General features: G+C 49.2%; 1 protein-coding gene and 1 long non-coding RNA gene across 3 annotated transcripts in view; both read right to left on the bottom strand.

Annotated features, from left to right (window-relative positions):
* LOC144091941 (uncharacterized) overlaps window positions 1-18,910 on the bottom strand; it is a 52,119-nt gene that overhangs the window by 9,378 nt on the left and 23,831 nt on the right. For both annotated transcript variants that reach the window (XR_013305930.1, XR_013305931.1), the window contains exon 3: window positions 2,453-2,533. This is a non-coding gene — a long non-coding RNA (uncharacterized LOC144091941). The remainder of the gene's footprint in view (window positions 1-2,452; window positions 2,534-18,910) is intronic.
* On the bottom strand, window positions 10,624-15,122 carry dselb (dermatan sulfate epimerase like b). The gene has a single exon (XM_077624833.1). The coding sequence runs from the start codon at window positions 14,527-14,529 to the stop codon at window positions 11,014-11,016; it is 3,516 nt and encodes a 1,171-aa protein (XP_077480959.1). The 5' UTR covers window positions 14,530-15,122; the 3' UTR covers window positions 10,624-11,013.

Here is an 18,910-nt window from a genome sequence, read left to right as displayed (position 1 = left end):
ATATTTGAATTACTTTGAGGGACATTTAAACTACTTTTACAGAGTATTTCAGTAGATTTTAGAGTATTTGAGTACTCCTAGGAGTATTGAGACAGATTTTGGGGAGATTGAAGTGTTTAGGTGACTTTTAGGGCTATTTGAGTACATCTAAGGATATTTGAATTACTATGAGGGACATTTAAACTACTTTTACGGAGTATATCAGTAGATTTTAGAGTATTTGAGTACTCCCAGGAGTATTGAGACAGATTTTGGTGAGATTTCAGTGTGTTTAGGTTACTTTTGGGGCTATTTGAGTACATCTAAGGATATTTGAATCACTATTAGGGACATTTAAACTACTTTTACAGAGTATATCAGTAGATTTTAGAGTATTTGAGTACTTCCAGGAGTATTGAGACAGATTTTGGGGAGATTTCAGTGTGTTGAGGTCACTTTTATGGAATATGTGCGTTAGTAAATGGGCGTATATGGATAACTTTTTGCTATTTGGTTAAAGTGGGAACTTATTGTCAATTCTGATGACGTCTAATTTTCCGTCTCTTTTCGGTATTCTGCCGTGAATTTCCACGGCTTTCGCTCTAGCCGACGTCCAATCCATTCGAAGAGGGAGATGAATGAACGGGTCGGGTGCCGACCCTCCCACTTGGGACGGATTGGTCATCCATCACGGTCGACGGCGGCCGAACGTAATCATTCACCGGCAGCTTCCGGATGGAGCCGCGCTTTCCTCAAATGTCAACGGCGGGCAAAAAAGACGAAGAAAAAAATGGGAACGTCGTCGGCGAGCGGGCGATCGATCACGCGCACCGTTGAAAAATGCAAATCCGTCGGCGGGAAGTTGTCGCGTGGCAAATAACGCTTAGTCCGAGTCTTGTTGGGATAGTTGAGTGATGTTGATAAAGTCGCTGGCACGCACGCCATATTGTTATGGGGCTTTTTATAGCAGATTGACCTTTCACCAAGATGGATGCTCTCGCCTTCTGCCGCAAGACTTTATGTGCTTGACAACAGACATTTTTCTTGCCTACTTTATTCTCTATCACACACACAATCACACACAAACACACACAAGTATTCCTTACTTTTGTGAAATTTCTTTGCGCAGTTTTTAGATATTACTACTTGTTCTTTGATATTTTTTAATGTTATTCAACTCTTAGAAGTATTTTGTAATTGACAGTGATCCTGTAAACTAAAATTTTGCGCTCTTTTATAATTTATTTATTGTACTATAAGATATTGCGATAATATAGATCCAGTATATATTTTCCTGAAAGTACTTATAACGGTCTTAATTGTTTTGATTAATTTAGGCTGTTATTTTTGGTCATGGCGTTGACATTTGAATTTGTGGGAGAGCAGCGCCATCTATTGGCATTTTAGTGGTGTTACAAAAACAATCATTTTCAAAATATGCTATTTTTTTGCATGTTTGGCCGATAATAACAAATTTTAACGTTTGACCATTTTATTTTTTTAATGAATCATCATATATTAAAATGTGGTCAACAAAAAACAGTCCAAATCTATAGAAACCGATTTTTGTCCCCCAGATGTCGCTGTTTCTCTTCTTTTGATCTGCGATGCTACTCGTGTGCATGAAAAACATTATTTGACAATCTATTATTCAATTTAACTTTTCCTCCACGTAGCTCAGACTTATGGATCTGTTATAAAAGACTATTTTATGTATGTTCTTGTGCTTTTAATCTTCCGACAGGTTATATTGTAGCCTCACTTAAAATAAATATATTTAAAGACCGCCCACGCCTTCCGCAAAAATCCCCAAACGGTTTGGCGTCGACGCAAAGACGAGGCTGGACAGGTCCAAACTTTTCAGCTATGCCTGAAAACATAACTCATTTGATTGCATATTTGCAGTCAGCTTCCATTGAAGCGTTAAAAAAAAAAAAAACAGATTCTGGGCAGTTATGCAAGGCATTTTTTCTCACGAAACGTAGCTTTTATCAACCCAGTTCTTTCTATTCCGTTCGTGAATCATTCTGTTGAATAAATATGGATTTTCATTGTAATACAGAATGAGCAGTGACTTATTCACTCAGGCAGTAAGATGATTTTTTTTTTCCTTAGACGAGCAACGAACAAACAAAAAGTCTATTTTCGGACCTGCATCCACGTCAATGGCGCCCGACATCTCCCGTCTTGGCTTCCCTCCCGCACACCTTTGTGTCACATCAATGCCGGGCGCATTTTAATCGAATAAGACGCAGTGGAGCGAGAGCGCTCGGAATAAAAGACTTTTTTTTTCCTCACCGGCTGCCAGATCAAAGGTTGCTTTTGCCGAGGCGGCCGGTTTGATACCGACGAGCGCCGCGCCGCGCCGCACGTGCCGAGCAGACTTTAACGAGCGCGCTTCAGTTCCATTTTGAAGGCAATCTGCTCTTTTGACGACGGACGAAGAACGAAAACGGGAAGCATTTCCACTCACCCGGCTCGTTGGCGAGAAGGAATCCGGGATTTGACGTGGATTTCCGCCCGAGAAATCCGTCTGGGCGATTGGACGATGACCCTGGTGAAGATAAAGGGTTGCGTGAATATACAAAAATGTAAAGGGAGTTTTCCAAACAAAAGTTGAGTTCATACACAATTAGGAGCGACTTTGCAAGGCGTTTTTACTAAAGAGCTGTACGGAAACATCAGTCTTTTTTTCCCCTCAAGTACGGGACACAAAATGGCAGTCAAAGCGGCGTTGTCTTTTCTCTGATGGTGTATTTCAAAACGCCAAAGCATTTTTTTCCCAAACTGACAGACGCGTGTCATTTAAAAAGAAAAACATTACACAAAAAGGACTGGTTCTGCTGTCAAATCTGTCGGCGAGAGCCTGCTTTCTGCTTAATTGGGACAACCGGAGGCGAGGCGGACATGTTTGTTGAGCGACGACGCAGACAGATGACGGGCCGCCATCTGGCCGACATTAACGCTAACTCTCCGTCTCGCGCGACGCGCTCAAATGAGCGAACCCGAAACAAAACTAGGGGATGACGGATCCTCGCCAGGGGAAAGCGCGGCGGAATATTTAACCCAGTCTGTCACGGGGGCGCCGGCGTCGAGCTCCGCGTTCGGGAGAGGACGACGCTCGCAAAGCCGACGTCTCTCCAGATTAGACGCTCGGGTTTAAGCCGTTTTTTTTTCTCCCCGGTACAAAATAAGGCTGAATCATTTTCAGTGAAAAGATCATCTTGTCGTTTCCTGGATTAAATTCCTCAAAGGCGGTGGAAATGAGGCACGCTAGCGACGCCAAGGACAAATATGCACAAGGCTCGATTCAAAATTGGAAGATGAAACGCTTGAAAAGTGAAAACGCAAAATTCGAGTTCTTGGGCAAAAGTAAGGGAAATTTCGCTAGACCACGTTGAAACTACCCCACGTGTACTTTATTTCAAGTGATTTCATTCGTTTCACGGTAGAAAATCTCTGTTTTGACGACAAATGCGTCGAGCGTTCACGGCGAGCCACTCCCACTCAAAATAGATTGGCCGGCCGTCGCCCTCGATCGCTCGGACACACAAACGCTCGCTGATTTAAGTTCTAGTAAAGCTATTGATTGGATTGTTTGTGGTAAGAGATAGGTAGCTAGGCGCTTCAGTTCGCCTCGTCACTTGTTGCTAGGCAGAGTTCACGGGTCGCTATCAGAAGTGCCCCAAAGGGGACAGAGAGTCGGGGGAAACGCAACGTATTTGTCGTGAAATGTCAAACCTGTCGATTAGCGGCCGAAAGTCACTCCGCCTCCAAATTGATTGATGTTGTTAATAGCAGTAAAGGAGATAAATAAAGCACCCCGAGGGAGATTGCTAGAGTGCCAATGCAGTATTGACACATTTCAAGTTGCGGGCGGGCCAACAAACAGTCGTCTGTTGCTCGCTAGCTAGCGCGGAGTCAAAACAAGCAAGCGAACGATCTCAAACAAGCGCTTTGGCAAATGGGACGGCGGACCGACGTCGTCAGCCGTCCCCCGAGAGGAGGACTTGGAAAATCCCCCGGCTAGCGGTCACGGGATTTCCAGTCGTTTGTCTTTCATTCCCCGAATCAACAATTGGCATTTTTTTTCGCGTTGGCACGAACGGTGATGACGTCAAAGAGGAAAATTCCGAGCGGTCTTGGGGATCGGCCAACGCGACTGCGGCATCAGAGTCTGCTGGATTTGATGAAAAAAATAGCGAGATTGACTCACTTCCCGTGCGTCTGGGAATCGGCCTCATTTACGGGGGAGCTCGAATCGCTCAAAAACATTTGGGCAGACGTCGGCTACGCTTTCAACCTTCTTTGTGTGTTCACTGTTTACGTGCTAGCGGCTCGGGGGCGCTAATCTAAAGCTCCCTTTTGCTCCCGTTAAGTAGATAATCAATAGCGCCATTAAGTAGAAGCGCCGAGGCTCGTTTGCAATCCAATGGAGCATCGCCATGATGGCCAAAGGTTATTCAGGCCTTCCATACTGGCTACTCATTCATCAAAACTTGAAGGCGGCGGCCTGCATAGAAAGCGGACACACACACACACAAACACGAGAAATGAACGGCCGAGCGAGCGAGCTAGCTAGCGCCAGCTACCAAGCTCTTTTTAGCCGGCCTGAAATGAGTTTTCAAGGACGTGGAAAAGGGAGAAGCTTTTTCACCAATGCCATTCATCCAATCCGGCGCAAAAGAAGCTCTCAAGGTCTGTTAGCGCTCGGCTAAGACGGCCAAACGCTCCACAAATAAACCGCTAAGGCATTTTGCTCTTTGCAACTTATTTATTAGTCTCTCTTCCCGAAGATGGCTGCATTATTGATGGAGACGTCAACCCGGCCCCGGATTTTTTTTTTGTTCTTTTTGTTTGTTTGTTCCTACAAAGGCGTTTGACTTCAAAACATTTCATATTTAAGTCAATGCGCTTTAAAGCTTTCCCAAGCCAGTGTAAAGAGAATTGACGTCGCCGCACGCCACCGCCGAGATTCATGCCGAGCATTTCCGCCGGCGGCGGCGACGACGAAAAATACATCGATTGACGATTTCGACGGGAAAATGAATTTCTCGCCACTCGCGATGGCAATCGTGATCGTGTTTTATTCATCGGGTTGAGATTCCGGTGGCGTTGTGGTGGGGAAAAATCCAATTTGATTTTTAATGAGGAAGGTGCCAATCCAGGCGCGAGCGAGCGCAGCTTAATTCCTGAGCCATTTTTTAATTACAACTCAAGCAGTTCAATAAATATCACAGCCTGATTAAAAAAGAAAAAAAAATTAAAAAGTGAAGGGCGCCACGATGATGGCACCTGGGCGGGGTCTTCTAACGACCGGTTTGAGCCAATCCGCCGGGACGTTTGATTGACATTGACGGCTGAATTAGCGAGGGAGAACAATTTAGCCGTTAGCTTCAATCTATAGCATTAGTAGGATCATTTTTAGGACGTGTAAACAAGAAAGAAGTGTTTATGCTAGCCATGACGTTTTTATTTTGCTCTTCACATCAACGCAAAGTTCTCAAGCTTCTTTTTTGCTGATATAAAATGCGAAGAAGGGCTTTATAGTATTGAGTGCCGCCGTTTTTTTCCCACTTAATAGCGAGCCGCGTAAACGCCGTAAGCCGCATTTTGTTATCTTTGAAGTAAGCGTGCCGTTTTTGCGGAGTGCTCGCAGCCGCCGGAGTTATTAGCCGGCCGACGTGATTTTTATTTTCTATTTTCCCCGAGCGTGGCCCCGACCGGCGAGAGCGTGCGCTGAAATGAATCATAAAAACGGAAGGATAAACATGTTTTTCGTGGTGAAAAATTGCCACGCTGTGCCATGGAAGGGAAAAGATCCCCCCCAAAAATGCGATTTCTCGATGGCAATTTGGGGAAAAGATGACAACATCATTTTGGAGGATGCTCATTTGTACAATAAGTTTTCACATTAGCTGACATTAGCAACTTGGCGCTAACATTTCCTACACTTTTGCTCCATTGAAGGAAAAAAATGGGATGAACATAGCAAAAATATGTTAATATTTAGCAGCAATCTATTTACAAGTTTACCTGTATGACATGTACATGTTACCATGACAACAAAGACTCAATTCTATCTGCCTACTTGTACTCGAGTAGTTTTGAACTGTTTTTCTGGCCCTCAGAAAATGATCATTGACGCACAAGAAGCTTGAGTAGGCCTACGTTCGCTTGTATTTCTCAGCTTTGACAGTAGATGGAGCGAGTCGCTTAAACAGTGCGTCATGCCAATGTAAGAAATAGTGTTTTATTTTGTTTGACATCAATACATTTTCTTATTTTTTTAAGTGAATCAATGTGATAAATTGCTTGTGATTTTCTTGACATTTTGCAGTCGATTTAACTTAACTTGCGCTATTTTTATATCATTAAGATGATTTTGTTGTCCGCAGCCACGGCGCCATCTTTGCCAAGCGCCACGTTGAACCGCCTCGTTAAATGGCCGCGGGAGAGCGATGCATTATTGATGAGACGGCTTGATTAATTGAAAATATCCTCCTCCGCAGAAGTGGTGGGGGGCAGGGGGGGGGGGGGGGGGGGGGGGGGGTTAGGTGGGAGGGGCTTTTAAGTGGCTCGCCGTTGGCCGGGAACGACTTGATGGTTTTTCTTCATCGTTATTCGGCGCACGATTGACCGCGGGCGGAAAAAAAAGCCACCTTATAAGGCCACAAAATGGGCGGAGTTTGGAACTTTGCCTTTCAGACTATTAGACGCTCTTCCTTTAAACAGGAAAAAATATTCAATGGCCAAACAAGAATAAGAAAAATATTCACGTGACATTGTTTTGGTATGGTTTTGTAAAAAAAAATAAAGTGGGTTAGAGAGAAAGAAGAAAGAAAAACATCCTCTGAACTACCGTTTCATTTTGAAGCTTGTTTGCGCCCAAAATCCTCTTTTAGAAAACCACTTATTTTCGGGTGAAAAGATGTTTTTTCTTTGACAAAATTGACATCAATACTCTCATAAGCCCCCACAAAATGTTAGCAACAAAAATGCTACTGACGGATAACGAGATGGATCAACGGGAACCGAGCGGATGGAAGGTGGGCTGTTTTTTTTTGGGCACGACGCCGTGACTTGGCATACGAGGGGGTGCATGAACTTAGCGTGCGGCTGCCAAAAGAACAAGAAGAAAATGTCAGGACGGTTGAAAGCGCGAAGGCTCCCGCGAGTCACGGCGAGTCACGGCGTAACGAGTCCCCGGAGTTGGCCCGCCTCTATTTACGCTCTCGTTAGCGCTCTCTCCCGAGACGCGACACGTAAACACGTCACCGGCGGGTACACAAAGTGCTTTTATTTATTTCTTTATTTCTTTATTTCCGCTTGACGAAAACCTTCTCTAATTATTGGTATTCTGGTTCAAAAGAACCTGTTGTGGAGTCGTTCGTCGCTTTGTAACGCATTTCATTAACGCCACCTTTTGCCTTTTTTTTCTCCCGCTACGTTCCGCCGCGGCGCTTTTTATGTCGAAGACTTGTCGTTCCTTTCAAAATGCGATTCATCTTAAAAGCACTCTATGGGCTTTTTGTAAGAACGCGGCTCAAGAGCTGCGTGCGGCTCTCCGACATAGCTCCGTTGATAAAAACGGAAAAAAAGAATTGCGGCACTTGAGAAGAAAAAAAATGGCTCATTGAAAGACAGTTCATCTCTTCTTTTAAGCCATATATTTTAGCGGCACGGTATTTACGAGCGGTTAGCACGTCTGCCTCACAGTTCTAAGATGGTGGGTTCGATCCCCGGCGAGTTCATGCTAGGCTAATTTTGAGCTAACTATTCCCTAGCGTGATTGGTTGTTTGTCTTTGTGCCCTGCAATTGTCTGGCTACCAATTTAGGGTTTGAGCTTCAGCACCCCGCGAGCCTAGTGAGGATAAGCAGTAGGGAAAATGATGGAATCGATTTCATGTATAAATAAAAAATGGAAACAGAAATATTCCATTTTGAAAAATGTAGTGGAAAAAAATACTACATTTTCCTGATTGAAAATTTAAGTGAATAAAATATTACCGTATTTTCACGACTATAAGGCGCACATAAGTCTAAAATTTTCTCCGAAATAGAAAGGGCGCCTAATAATCCAGTGCGCTTTATATATGGACCAATACTAAAATTGTTATCACCATAAAATAAAATGAATCAGTTGATAGGGTACATCGACTCTACTATTTTCCCGTAGACAAAGTACTGCGCAGTGACTGCTGGGATATGTAGTAGTTCTTTTGTCAATACACCCAATGGATTGTGGCCTGTATTCATCGACATCAACACAGCTTGACGAAGCATGGAAAGCACCGTTGGAAAAGTTACGCTAGCTACCAGCTAGCTACTATTTGCAAATGGATTGTGGCCTGTATACATCAACATCAATAGAGGTTTACGAACAGTGGCAGGCAGCGCCGGGCTAGTTCCGCTAGCTACTAGCTAGCTACTATTTGCGAATGAATTGTGGCCGCCTGGACGAACGTATAAAAAAAGAAATCTCATTTGATTTCATTTGGTGGTTTGCAAGGTTGGTTAGCATTGGGTAAAGAAGTGCTAGCATTCCCAATTTACGATGTTACGTTATATTCATGTGAAATCTTAAATAAAAAACAAGCAAGTCTTTTGTCCTGAGCACATTTTTGAAAGTTTGCAACGCCTTGTTTGCCCTTCAAATGGAGACTTTGCACAATTTCATTTAGCAAACCTTTGAGCTAGCTGGATAAAGGACGGCCGCTTTTCTTGACATTTTGTAGATTTCCTTCTCAAGGGCGAACTGGCCCGATAAAGACACGCAGAAATAACAACGACGACGACAACAACGGAAAAAAAAAACATTCCCAGCCGGGCTGATGAAAATCTCTTCCAATAAGGCTGAAATGAATGAGAATAATTTAAAGCAAAGATGCTTTATTCTCCTCAGTTTTGTTTTGTTTTCTTTTTCCGGCCGTCGTCGTTGGAATCTGTTCGGCGGTCTGATAATTACATTTCTCCATTTGATGTCGTCTTTGATAAATTTTTTTGCAGCCCGAGCGCTTGGCACACGACAAAACGTCGATAGCGGCGAGCTGCGCTTTTTTGCGGGGTGGCGGGCGGCCCCGCCAATTTGGCGTCGACGTTCGTCGGCGTTATTGGCGACGGCGGCGGGCTAATTGTTAGCGTGGGGGAGGGGAGCCAATAAACAAAGACGCAGCCAAGATTTTTGCCGGCTCTTAAAATGACTGGCAAATAAATGAAAGGGGAAAATGTACTTTTTTTTTTCGTTGATCCTTGATCAAAAATAACATATCGTGATGCCAATAAATATCTATTTGATGACTGACCTCATGTTTGATATGGAAAAAAAAATCATGAAATGAATGACTTCATTAAAATGACGAGAATATTTGGACAAAATGTGGTCTAGAAAGGATCTATGGAGAAGCTGTCAATTCATAAATAGGACGGTAACGTTGACAAAAATGATTGGGACACCTGGCGCTTGCTTAAGATGTGAAAAAAAATGCTTCAGATATGAAAGGGCGCATCTGCAAGACATTGAAAAAAAGAAGAAAAACAAGTCGAGGCATTTTCAGCGGAACTATTTGCCCGAGGCGCTGGCGAGCTGCAGCCACTTGATGACTACATTTTTGCGACTTTTATAAAGAGAACAAACCAACGCATCTGATTGGTCATTCGGCAATTCAACGGGATTACTATTACGTTGCCGTTAACATTCACTTGCAAGATTATGACAGAAGCAACAATAGAAACAACTTTTTTCATTCTTTTAACAGGTTGGCTAGGATCACTATTATTCTTTTTCATGGAAAGACAAGAACATGAGTAGATATGCTTTTTTAATTTTCCTGTTTGATAATATCCAGATTGCACTAACAACAACAAATGGACATTTTTTCGTTAGAAAAATAGCGATCGAAAGGGGGATATATTTACTATTAATCAACACTTGTCCCAGTCCAAATGAATTGGACGTCTATCAGCGTCCATGGCAGCCAACCAGTTAAAAGAGCGTCCTACAAAAGAGAGCAGTATGACAAGAAACCAAACATTCTAAACTCGATTTAGTTTGGAACTTTTATTTTCCATAACGTCACCTTTGAAAATACAACCGCTGCAAACAAAGGCCACGCCCCCCACGGCGTGGCAACGGCACCCTCCCCCGTCTACTGGGCACGTCGTGAGATGTCTGATTGAACGCGGCGAAACATCAATTTAAAAAAAAAATGGAAGCGTTTGCCTCTGCGTCGCCTCATTTGTGACATTTTGCAGATTAATAAGAGCCTTGAACGGAGGCGGGGCGGAGTTTGCGGGGGGCGCTGGAAAATTACTTTGACTGGAAATGTGTCACGGCTGACAGCTATTTTTATATATATATATATATTTATTTATTTTTTCTCCCCATTAAACACTTCCCTCTGATCTAATTCAATAAACACCAGGGGGAGTTGGAATACTAATCGTATCTTGAAAGCCACGATAGGAGGAGAGGAGTGTGTACATGAATAGTCAAAAGTGTGCAAACAGTCGCGACCGCGTACCCCCAAAAAAGCCACCAAAATGACAAACCGTGGCGCCGTCGGGCCGCTTTTTAAAGGGAAGTAGCACTTGTTCAAAATGAGACGTCCTCAGCTGTCGGATGAGGCAAACAAACCAAGTCCATTAACCGATGATTTTACAGGGTTTCCCCTTGAGCTTTATCAACCCGGCGGGCTGCCAGGCTAAGACTGTGCCACAAAGGAAATATTAATTGGCGGTAAATGTCAGCTTGGGCCCTTTATTTGGCGAGTTAATGGACAATCCAAATTGTTAAGTGGAGTTTTTTTATTTCTTCCATTTAACAGATGATTTCCCTTATCAAATTGTACTACTTACACTCAATGACATCGATGTTAATTCTCCCTTAATTTTGAACCCTCACAATTTTCCTGTCTGACAACTGAGGACGTCCAAGAAAAGGCATCCCCCGAACCGTAAAGGCTCAATAAATACCTCCATCGTACGTATAAAACGGCTCGGATTGAAATGGGCGCAAAGGCGGACGGCGACGCTTAACCGGGCCAGCGAAGGAAACCCAGCCGCTTCATGACGCCCCCGCAGACGTCCTCGACGAGCCTCACGTCGCGCGGCGGCATTTTCTGCCGCCAGGCGGCGATGCTGGCCGGCGAGATATCCCCCTCGTACTGTAGGCTGTACAAGTTGGTGGAGGTGGTGAAGGCCAGTTGGTTGAGCGCGGCGGGCGACGCCGGCACCCCCAGGAAGGCGTGGATGCGCTGGGCCGTGCTCAGCGGCGAGTTGACCACGTCCTCGAAGCGCAGCCGCAGGTACGAGTCCTCGGGGAGGCTCTGGCTGACCCGCAGGGCGGCGGCCGTGTGGGCCAGCCACAGGTGGGCCAGGATCAGCGCCGGGCGGCTCTCGCCGCCGGCCAGCAGCCGCCGCAGCGCCTGGAATTCCGGCGCTTGGCTGGGGCAGGCCGGCGAGGCCTCCTTGAATATCAAGGACAGGTGCTGAGGGACGTTCTTCAGGTAGTACAAGCTGGGCTGGCTGTTGTACAGCATCAGATAAATCCACGCGCGGGGGTCCCTCACCACGTGGAGGGTCTTCAGGGAGGGCCCGACCGCCTCCCGCACAAAGGGGAGCTTCAGCGTCCAGCTCCCGCTGCGCATGTTCAGGACCACGCGGGCGTTGGGGAAGCGGGCCAGGTGGCGTCTCAGCTCCAGGACGTACTCGGCGTCCGGCGGCCCGGCCCCGGACTTCCTCTTGTCGGCGCCGCCGCGCCGGCTCCCGCCGTCGGCCAGCTGGACGTTCTGCAGGTGCAGCTTGGTGTTGTGGACCAGCGAGTGGAGCCAGCCCTGGATCACCTTGAAGCGTCCCCGCCGGGCCTCGGATCGGGACCACTCGCAGGCGTCCACCAGGGAATCGAACTGGAACTCTGTCTCCGGCACATCCAGGTGCTGGGTGGGCACCCGGATGTAGACGAAGTCCGAGTTGTTGTAAAAGAGATGCTTGAGGATCTCGGCCCCGGAGCCGGGCAGGGACGCGATGAGGACGGTGGGGAGGGGCAGTTGGCGGCTCTCCCGCGGCGGCGACGGCGGCGCCCGGACCTCGGCCGGGCCCCCGCTCTTCCACTTGACGCCGCAGAGCAGCCGGTCGCAGCTGTTGGACACCAAGAGCAGCCCGGCGATCCACAGGAAGAGCACGGTCGGCAGGGCGTAGCGCATGAGCCCGCGGAGCCTGAAGCAGGCGTCGTGGAACTTCCTCCGCGTGGCCAGGAAGGCCACCATCCCGCAGAGGAGCAGGAGGGCCGCCACCGCCGCCTTGGGCGCCGAGGCCGAGTCGGACGGCGGCTCGTCTCCGTCCCCGGCCAGCTCCTGCGTGCCCAGGCCGAAGCGGGTGACCCGGTGGCGGTCCTCCACCTTGCAGTGGCCCCCGAAGCCCAGGTAGGCCCACCTGGCCCCGATGTCCCGGTAATTGGTGGCGATGGACACGGCCGTCTCCGTGTCGTTGATGGTCAGGGCCAGGCGGACGCCGTTCCGGCCGTGGTCCAGGAACCTGCAGCCCGACAACTTGACGTGGGGCCCGTGGAAGACGTAGGCGGTGCGGCTGACGGCGCCGTCCACGGGGAAGGTGACGTTGACGTACTGCGTCCACCTCTTCTTGAACTCGGCCGCCTGCTCGGCCTCCTGGATGCGGGTCTCCGGGCTGTGGCCGCCGCTCTGCAGCCAGAACATCTTGTAGTGCGCGTCCCACACGTCCATCATGGCGCCGTTGTAGCGGTCCATGAAGCGGAAGGGCACGTACTTGAAGTCGATGTCCAGGTTGTGGAAGAAGGCGCTGAGCCAGCGCACGGGCGAGTCGGCCGCCTTCTCCACGTGGTCCACCACCAGCAGCGTCTGCGAGTTGAGCAGCACCAGCGCCCGGTACACGCTCTTCAGCTTCATGGCGGGGGAGTAGGCGGCGGCGGCCTGGCCGCTGGCGAACATGGCGTCGCCGTGGGCCGAGGCCACCACCACCTCGCCGCGGGCGTCGCCCACGCCCTCGTCGTTCCAGCGCAGCCACTTGCCGCACTCGCCCAGCTGGCCCTCCCACGGGCCGTTGCAGCGGCTGGTGGGCGAGGGTCCGAAGACCAGCACGTTGTTGAGGTAGCCCAGCTTGGGCCCGTAGAGCGCCTCCGCCACGAACACCTGGCCGTTGGGGGCGAAGGTGAAGGAGTTCTGGTCCGGGTGCTCGTGGCCCGGGTTGAAGCTGTTCCAGCCCCGCAGCCAGGCGTAGGGCTTCTGGTGGACCATGTCGTAGACGGCCCGCCCGCCCAGCTTGCCCGACTTGAAGGAGACGAAGGTGTTGCCCGGGGCGGCGGGCAGCCCGGCGCCGTAGGTCACCACGCCCCAGTCGGAGAAGACGTGCAGCTCGGGGCGTCCGAAGCCGCGGGGGGGCCGCGGGGCCAGCCGGGCGTCGTACCAGATGAACTCGGTGTGCAGCGTGGCCCAGCGCTGCGCCGACGACTGGCCCATGGGGCCGTCCTTGGGCCGGTGCTTGCGGATCTGCTGGGCCAGCCAGTTGCCCGTGCCGTTCCTCAGCACGAAGGCGTCCAGGAAGGCCAGCTGGCTCTCCGGCCCGTAGAACCAGTTGTAGTTGGAGTCGGCGATGCCCACCGACCTCTGGAAGCCCGGCAGCAGGGTGGCGTAGTAGAACCAGAAGTGCTCCCGCAGCCAGTGGTTCTGCGCGTTGTCCACGCCAAAGTGCCGCTTGGCCAGGAACACGTACTGCGTGATGGACTTGGCCGTGTAGCTGCCGTAGGCCACGCCCTCGTCCAGCGTGCCGTCCACCACGTGGTTGAGCAGGAACATGGTCTTCTCCATGTAGTCCACCGCCACCCGCTTCCACAGCGCCGCCTCGGGCCGGTGGCGCGAGCCCGCCACGATGGCCCCGATCAGCAGCGCCAGCACGTTGGTGCTCTGGTGGTTGTGGAGGTACTGCCGCCCCCAGCCCCGGTACTTGGAGAAGGAGTACAGCAGCGCCGTCTGCGAGCGGATCTTCTCCAGGTAGACCTCCCGCCGGCCGACGTCCAGGTAGCCGTGGACGAAGTCGTAGGCCGTGGCGAAGCCGGTCAGCGAGTGCGCCATGGGCACCTCGTCGTGGGGCGCGCCGCTCACCTTCCAGTCGGCGTAGTCGGCCATCCGGTCCATGAACTTGAGCAGGAAGCGCAGGGCGGCCGCGTCCTCGGGGCACAGCAGGCAGTAGAGCGCCAGGGGCGGCAGGTTGTTGCCGTAGATCTCGTTCCACTTGCTGGCGAACTCCTCGTGCTTGGCGGGCGGCAGGTACGCGGCGCCGTTGGACAGCATGGTGAGCGCGGCGCCCCGCACCACTTTGAAGATGTGGCCGTGGCTGCCCTGAGAGCGCTGCCTCATCTGCTGCACGTCCCCCGGCCCGAAATAGAGAGCCGGGTGGGGGGGCGCCGGCGGCTCCGTCAAAAGCTCTCCGTCCGTGGCGTTGGGGACCCCGGAGAAGGCGGCTCCCGCCGCCCAGAGCGGGAGCAGGAGGAAAAAAGCCCACTCCGGCGGCGCCATGCCGGCCGTCCGTCCGTCCGGGGTTCACTTAATTAAAAACAGCACGTGTCCCATCCGGGAATTTGCAGTGGTAGTCTTGAAAAGTCTTGAAAACTTCAGCGCGCTTTGAATAAAAGACGCCCCTCCGTTAGCCCCAGTCGGCGTGGCGTCCGCCGAGGCGGCGCCAGGAGCCCGCGCGAGCATCCGGCGAACGCCGCTCCTCCGCGGGCGACATGGCTCGCCTTTCCGCCGACCGAGCGGCTCCGAGTCCGGGTGCTGGCCAGACGGCGCTAGAGCCCCCTCCTCCTCCCTCTCCCGCGAGCGTCCGTCTTTGCGACTCCTCCTCTCCCGTTGGAAAAGGGGGGAAAGTTGTCGTCACCCCTCAAGCATGCCCTTTTTTTTTCCACGTTGCGAGCAGGAAATCAAGGATGATGATGATGATGATGAGGAGGAGGAGGAGGCTGATGACTATTCCAGAAGATCCACGCATGCGGCGGGGGCGCCGTGTCGACGTGTTCCGTCTTAACGCGCGCACGTACGAATGCGCGCAGACTGCGTCGTCGTCGTCGTCTTGCCGCTGTTTAACATTGATATTTTTTTTCCCCCTGGGTGAGCGAGGGGGAAACGGTGGCCACGTGGCCGCTAGGGGGCGATGTGGCTCCGATAGCGCGGGCTCGCTCTCTCTCTTTCCCGCTCGCCCACCCGCGGGAGGTAATAAACGCAACGCGCAATCAAACAAGTGGTGGTAAAATACAGCGAGAGAAAGCATCGGATTGATGTTGCCGTGTAAAAAGGCGGCCCTATTAAAAGGATTGCGTTCAATACAAGTCATTGTGGGGTTGTGGAAGAAAAAATATGGAGGATTATGAATCAGCTGTAATGTGACAGGTGAACAATGAAGCGCTTTTGTGTTTGGGAATGAATGCTTGATGAGTTCATTTGTTTGCTTTGTGTTTCCGAGGAAATTACGCTGCAACGCTGACACAAAAAAGCGCATTGGGTGGCAACTTTCGGCTAAGATTTTCCGTGTGAGGCAAGTCCGATCATTATTTTGCGATGTAGAAACGTTAGCGATACGGGGCTCAGGAAATCCATCAACAATATTCTACGATACAACTAATAACAAGCAATTCCTTGCTATGGACAACCTAGGAAAAATCTGAATTTCAGATAAAAAATGCTGTAAAGAAAAATAGTATCCCAATACTAACAAATGCCATGAACAACAATAGACGCCCAAACTGGGAGGACTGGCTTCCAATACTCATCCATGTCATTGGACATTGGTTCATTTGCCCCAAAATGGCCGCCTAGCCCCATCAACAAACATGGTGTAGAAATACATTTGTGCATTCATTCATTCATTATTAGCAAGCTCATGCTAATCAAGTGCTAGTCCTCACTTAATGTACGTTCCTCTACGGAGCTAACGAAAAGGTAGGAATTTAGCCAATACTTAAAAAGATATACAAATAGATGTAATACTTCAGCAAAGTGGTGACGCGACAAATTGCACTGGCAAACTAGCGTAAACTTTGCTCGAGTCCGTATTGAAGGAGTGCCAAAACAAACGGTGTTTACGATTAAGGTCGCTCCCCATTAGTGGCTTCTCTTTGACGGGGTGACATTTGGGTGTAGTGACACGCGGCCCCGTTGACTCATCGATTAGCTCCCGCCGCGCCCAATGGCCCGGCGCTTTAATGAGTGATCACACGGCGGCCGCGTGCGTCCGTGGCATCTCCAGCTCGCCCACTGGGACGCCCTCCAAAACCCCGCCGCGATAGAACTCGGGCCCCACTCGGCTTATCGCGGGCAAACAGAAATCTCTCCTCGGCTACCGAGAGATGCTAAAATTAGACACTGCGGAAGGAGGGCGGGAATGCTAGCGCGTTTTGGGGGTGTCTTTTGTAGCGCGCTAATTCTACTTTCATTCTTTTCAATGAGGAAAACCTGACAAAGGAAAACTAATGTGCAAAAATCTTCTTGGCAATGTGTCGCCTCAAATGGAACGATTTTCAGGGTTTTTTAGCATTCGGGCTTATTTTCAGAAATATTAAAAATGTATTTATACTATACTAACCCAAAATCGTCAACAAAAACAACAACATGGACATCGAAATATTCACCGTTAGCATGATATCTATGAATATGTTAAGTAGACACAACTGAAAATGACAAATTCTCCGAGCCGTATCCTCACAAAGCTAGCGGGGGTGCTGAAGCCCATCCCGGAAAAACCCAACGGTCCCACCCCCCTCCCACCAGCTCCATCTCGTCTCGGCTCGCCGGAGTTGAGCCAGAGTTCATTCACCGCGTCCCAATTAGCCTCGGCCGCGCTCTCTCCGCTAGCGCGCTCGCGCCTCCCGACGGTTGCCTGGCGACCGGCGGGGCTAACGAGAGTAGGGAAGGCGGCGGACGCCGGGGGACGAGATTGACGGCCGCCGTTGGAATCCCCTGCCTCGGAAAGCACCCCGACGACGCTTATTAAAAAATACGACACGCGGGGCGCAGGGTGGGCTGCCAAAGGAGCTGTTGAAAAGACCAAGGTGAAGAATTTCAAGTCGACATTCTCGCCCTACGGCTAGCGATAGCGGTAAACCAGAGAAAAGCTCCAACGGCCTGTCGGTCATCCGAATTGGGCAAAATAATGCAACAACAACAACAACAATGACGTTTTAGGAGATCAACGGTTAAACGTGAAACCGATTCTGAAATAAAAGGCTGTCGTGGCTAGCCTGCATTAAAAATTGTATCAAAACCAATTATCGCTAATCAAATTGACGTCATCTCGAAACCAAGATCGACAACAAAGCGTTCGCGTAAAAAGACCGTAAAACCCAATGCTCATTTTCTTACTGTTTTCGCAAATATCCAAACTGAGTCGAGACCAATTATTGCTAACTTGGTATGCATTTGATGAGCTAAAATGAGCTAACCAACGCTACACTCTGGAGATACTGTCCGCCACTGCTGTCTTCTGATAGGTCTGTTTTCGAGAGCCGGTTACTATGACTGTTTTCATGGATAAGAATTGACTCACAAAATGTCCCCAATTTTTCAAAGATGCTACGTAAAGAAAGCTAACATTATTCTTTGTGATGACGGCAAAGGCTGGATGTGGTAAATTTCCATGGCGGAGCGAGGGAGGAGTACTAAACGCAGGAGGCGGATCCCGCCCGTCAATCAATCCATCAACCCTGGCGGTCCCATATTTAGCGTCTCTAAGCGAGTTAATTGACACGTTTCCGCTCGCTGGGAGGATTGAGTGGCTCGGGCTGGGAAACACGAGCCCACCAGCCCGCGGCCCCCGATACCCGCGTCGACCTTTTCTCGGCGGTAAACTCGACGAGCCGCCGAACGCCGCATGAATATTTCAGGCGGCTAAATTTGGCGTCCCGCGGGAGCGTTTGAATTCGGAAACGAGACGCCGTAATTCCCCGGCCGATTTGGACGGCGCGGGCGACCGAGGGAGGGGCTCTCTCGCCGTCCAAACGGATCGGACGTCCGTCGACGTCGACGGAGGCGGGGAGAGGCTTTTTTTGGCGCCGCTCGGGAAAATGAGCGAATAAATAAAGACGGCGTTTATCAGTGGGTTTTATTCCCTCGACGCCACGTTACATAAATTCATGAGATTATTTGGGCTGCGTTAAAAGCGCCGCGAGTTCATCTGTCGTTCAAAGCCAGACGATGAAAAAAGGGTCGGCCATGTTGTTGTGGAAAAGACGATTCGCTCGTTAGGATGTTTGATTTTTCGGGAACAAGGTTAGACGTAAAAACTGTTATTATGCCATCAATAGAACTTGCCAAAAGTCAGCTAGTAAATGGAAAGCAAGGGGAAAGTTCCACGCCAGAGCTGTAGGGGTGTTAATGAGCATACTAAGGCCAGGTTTATTTTTTTATAGCTTGACTGCAATTATATTCCAAATTGACGTGAATTTTATCGGAATTAAATCATGTGAATGAGACTTTTGTCATCACACTAAGTTTTAATTATTTTTTTATGAAATTTATTCATTTTAATGTACAGTAAGTTTAAAATTGGACTTTGTATAACATCACATCAAAACAGTCATTCTTATTTTTTTTTCTTGAATACATAAGATTAAAGATTTTTTTCCCTAAAAATAAAATAAGAAAAAAATACAACGCAAACATATTTAGCCCCCGACCATTAAAGTATTTTTCAATTTTAAAAAAAACCAAAACAAACCGCCAAAAGGCAGAAGATTCCATATTTTAATTTTACGATCCGAATTCTGCGGCAGTGTTTTAACCGGCGTGTAATAAGATTAGCAATATTAGGAACTAATTATGCAGAGTCAGCACTCTTCTTTTCTTTTCTTTTTTTTTTATGAATCGCTCGGCGTTCAAGTTTTTAAGCGGCGGTGAATAAAAAAAAGAC

The sequence above is a fragment of the Stigmatopora argus genome, chromosome 17 (assembly GCF_051989625.1).
Source record: "Stigmatopora argus isolate UIUO_Sarg chromosome 17, RoL_Sarg_1.0, whole genome shotgun sequence".
Classification (NCBI taxonomy): domain Eukaryota; kingdom Metazoa; phylum Chordata; class Actinopteri; order Syngnathiformes; family Syngnathidae; genus Stigmatopora; species Stigmatopora argus.
The sequence above is the reverse complement of the archived record's forward strand: the minus strand, read 5'-3'. Positions and strand labels throughout refer to the sequence as shown.

Coding starts and splice junctions, on each gene's coding strand:
- dselb (XM_077624833.1), bottom strand. CDS start 14,529: ATGGCGCCGCCGGAGTGGGCTTTTTTCCTCCTGCTCCCGCTCTGGGCG.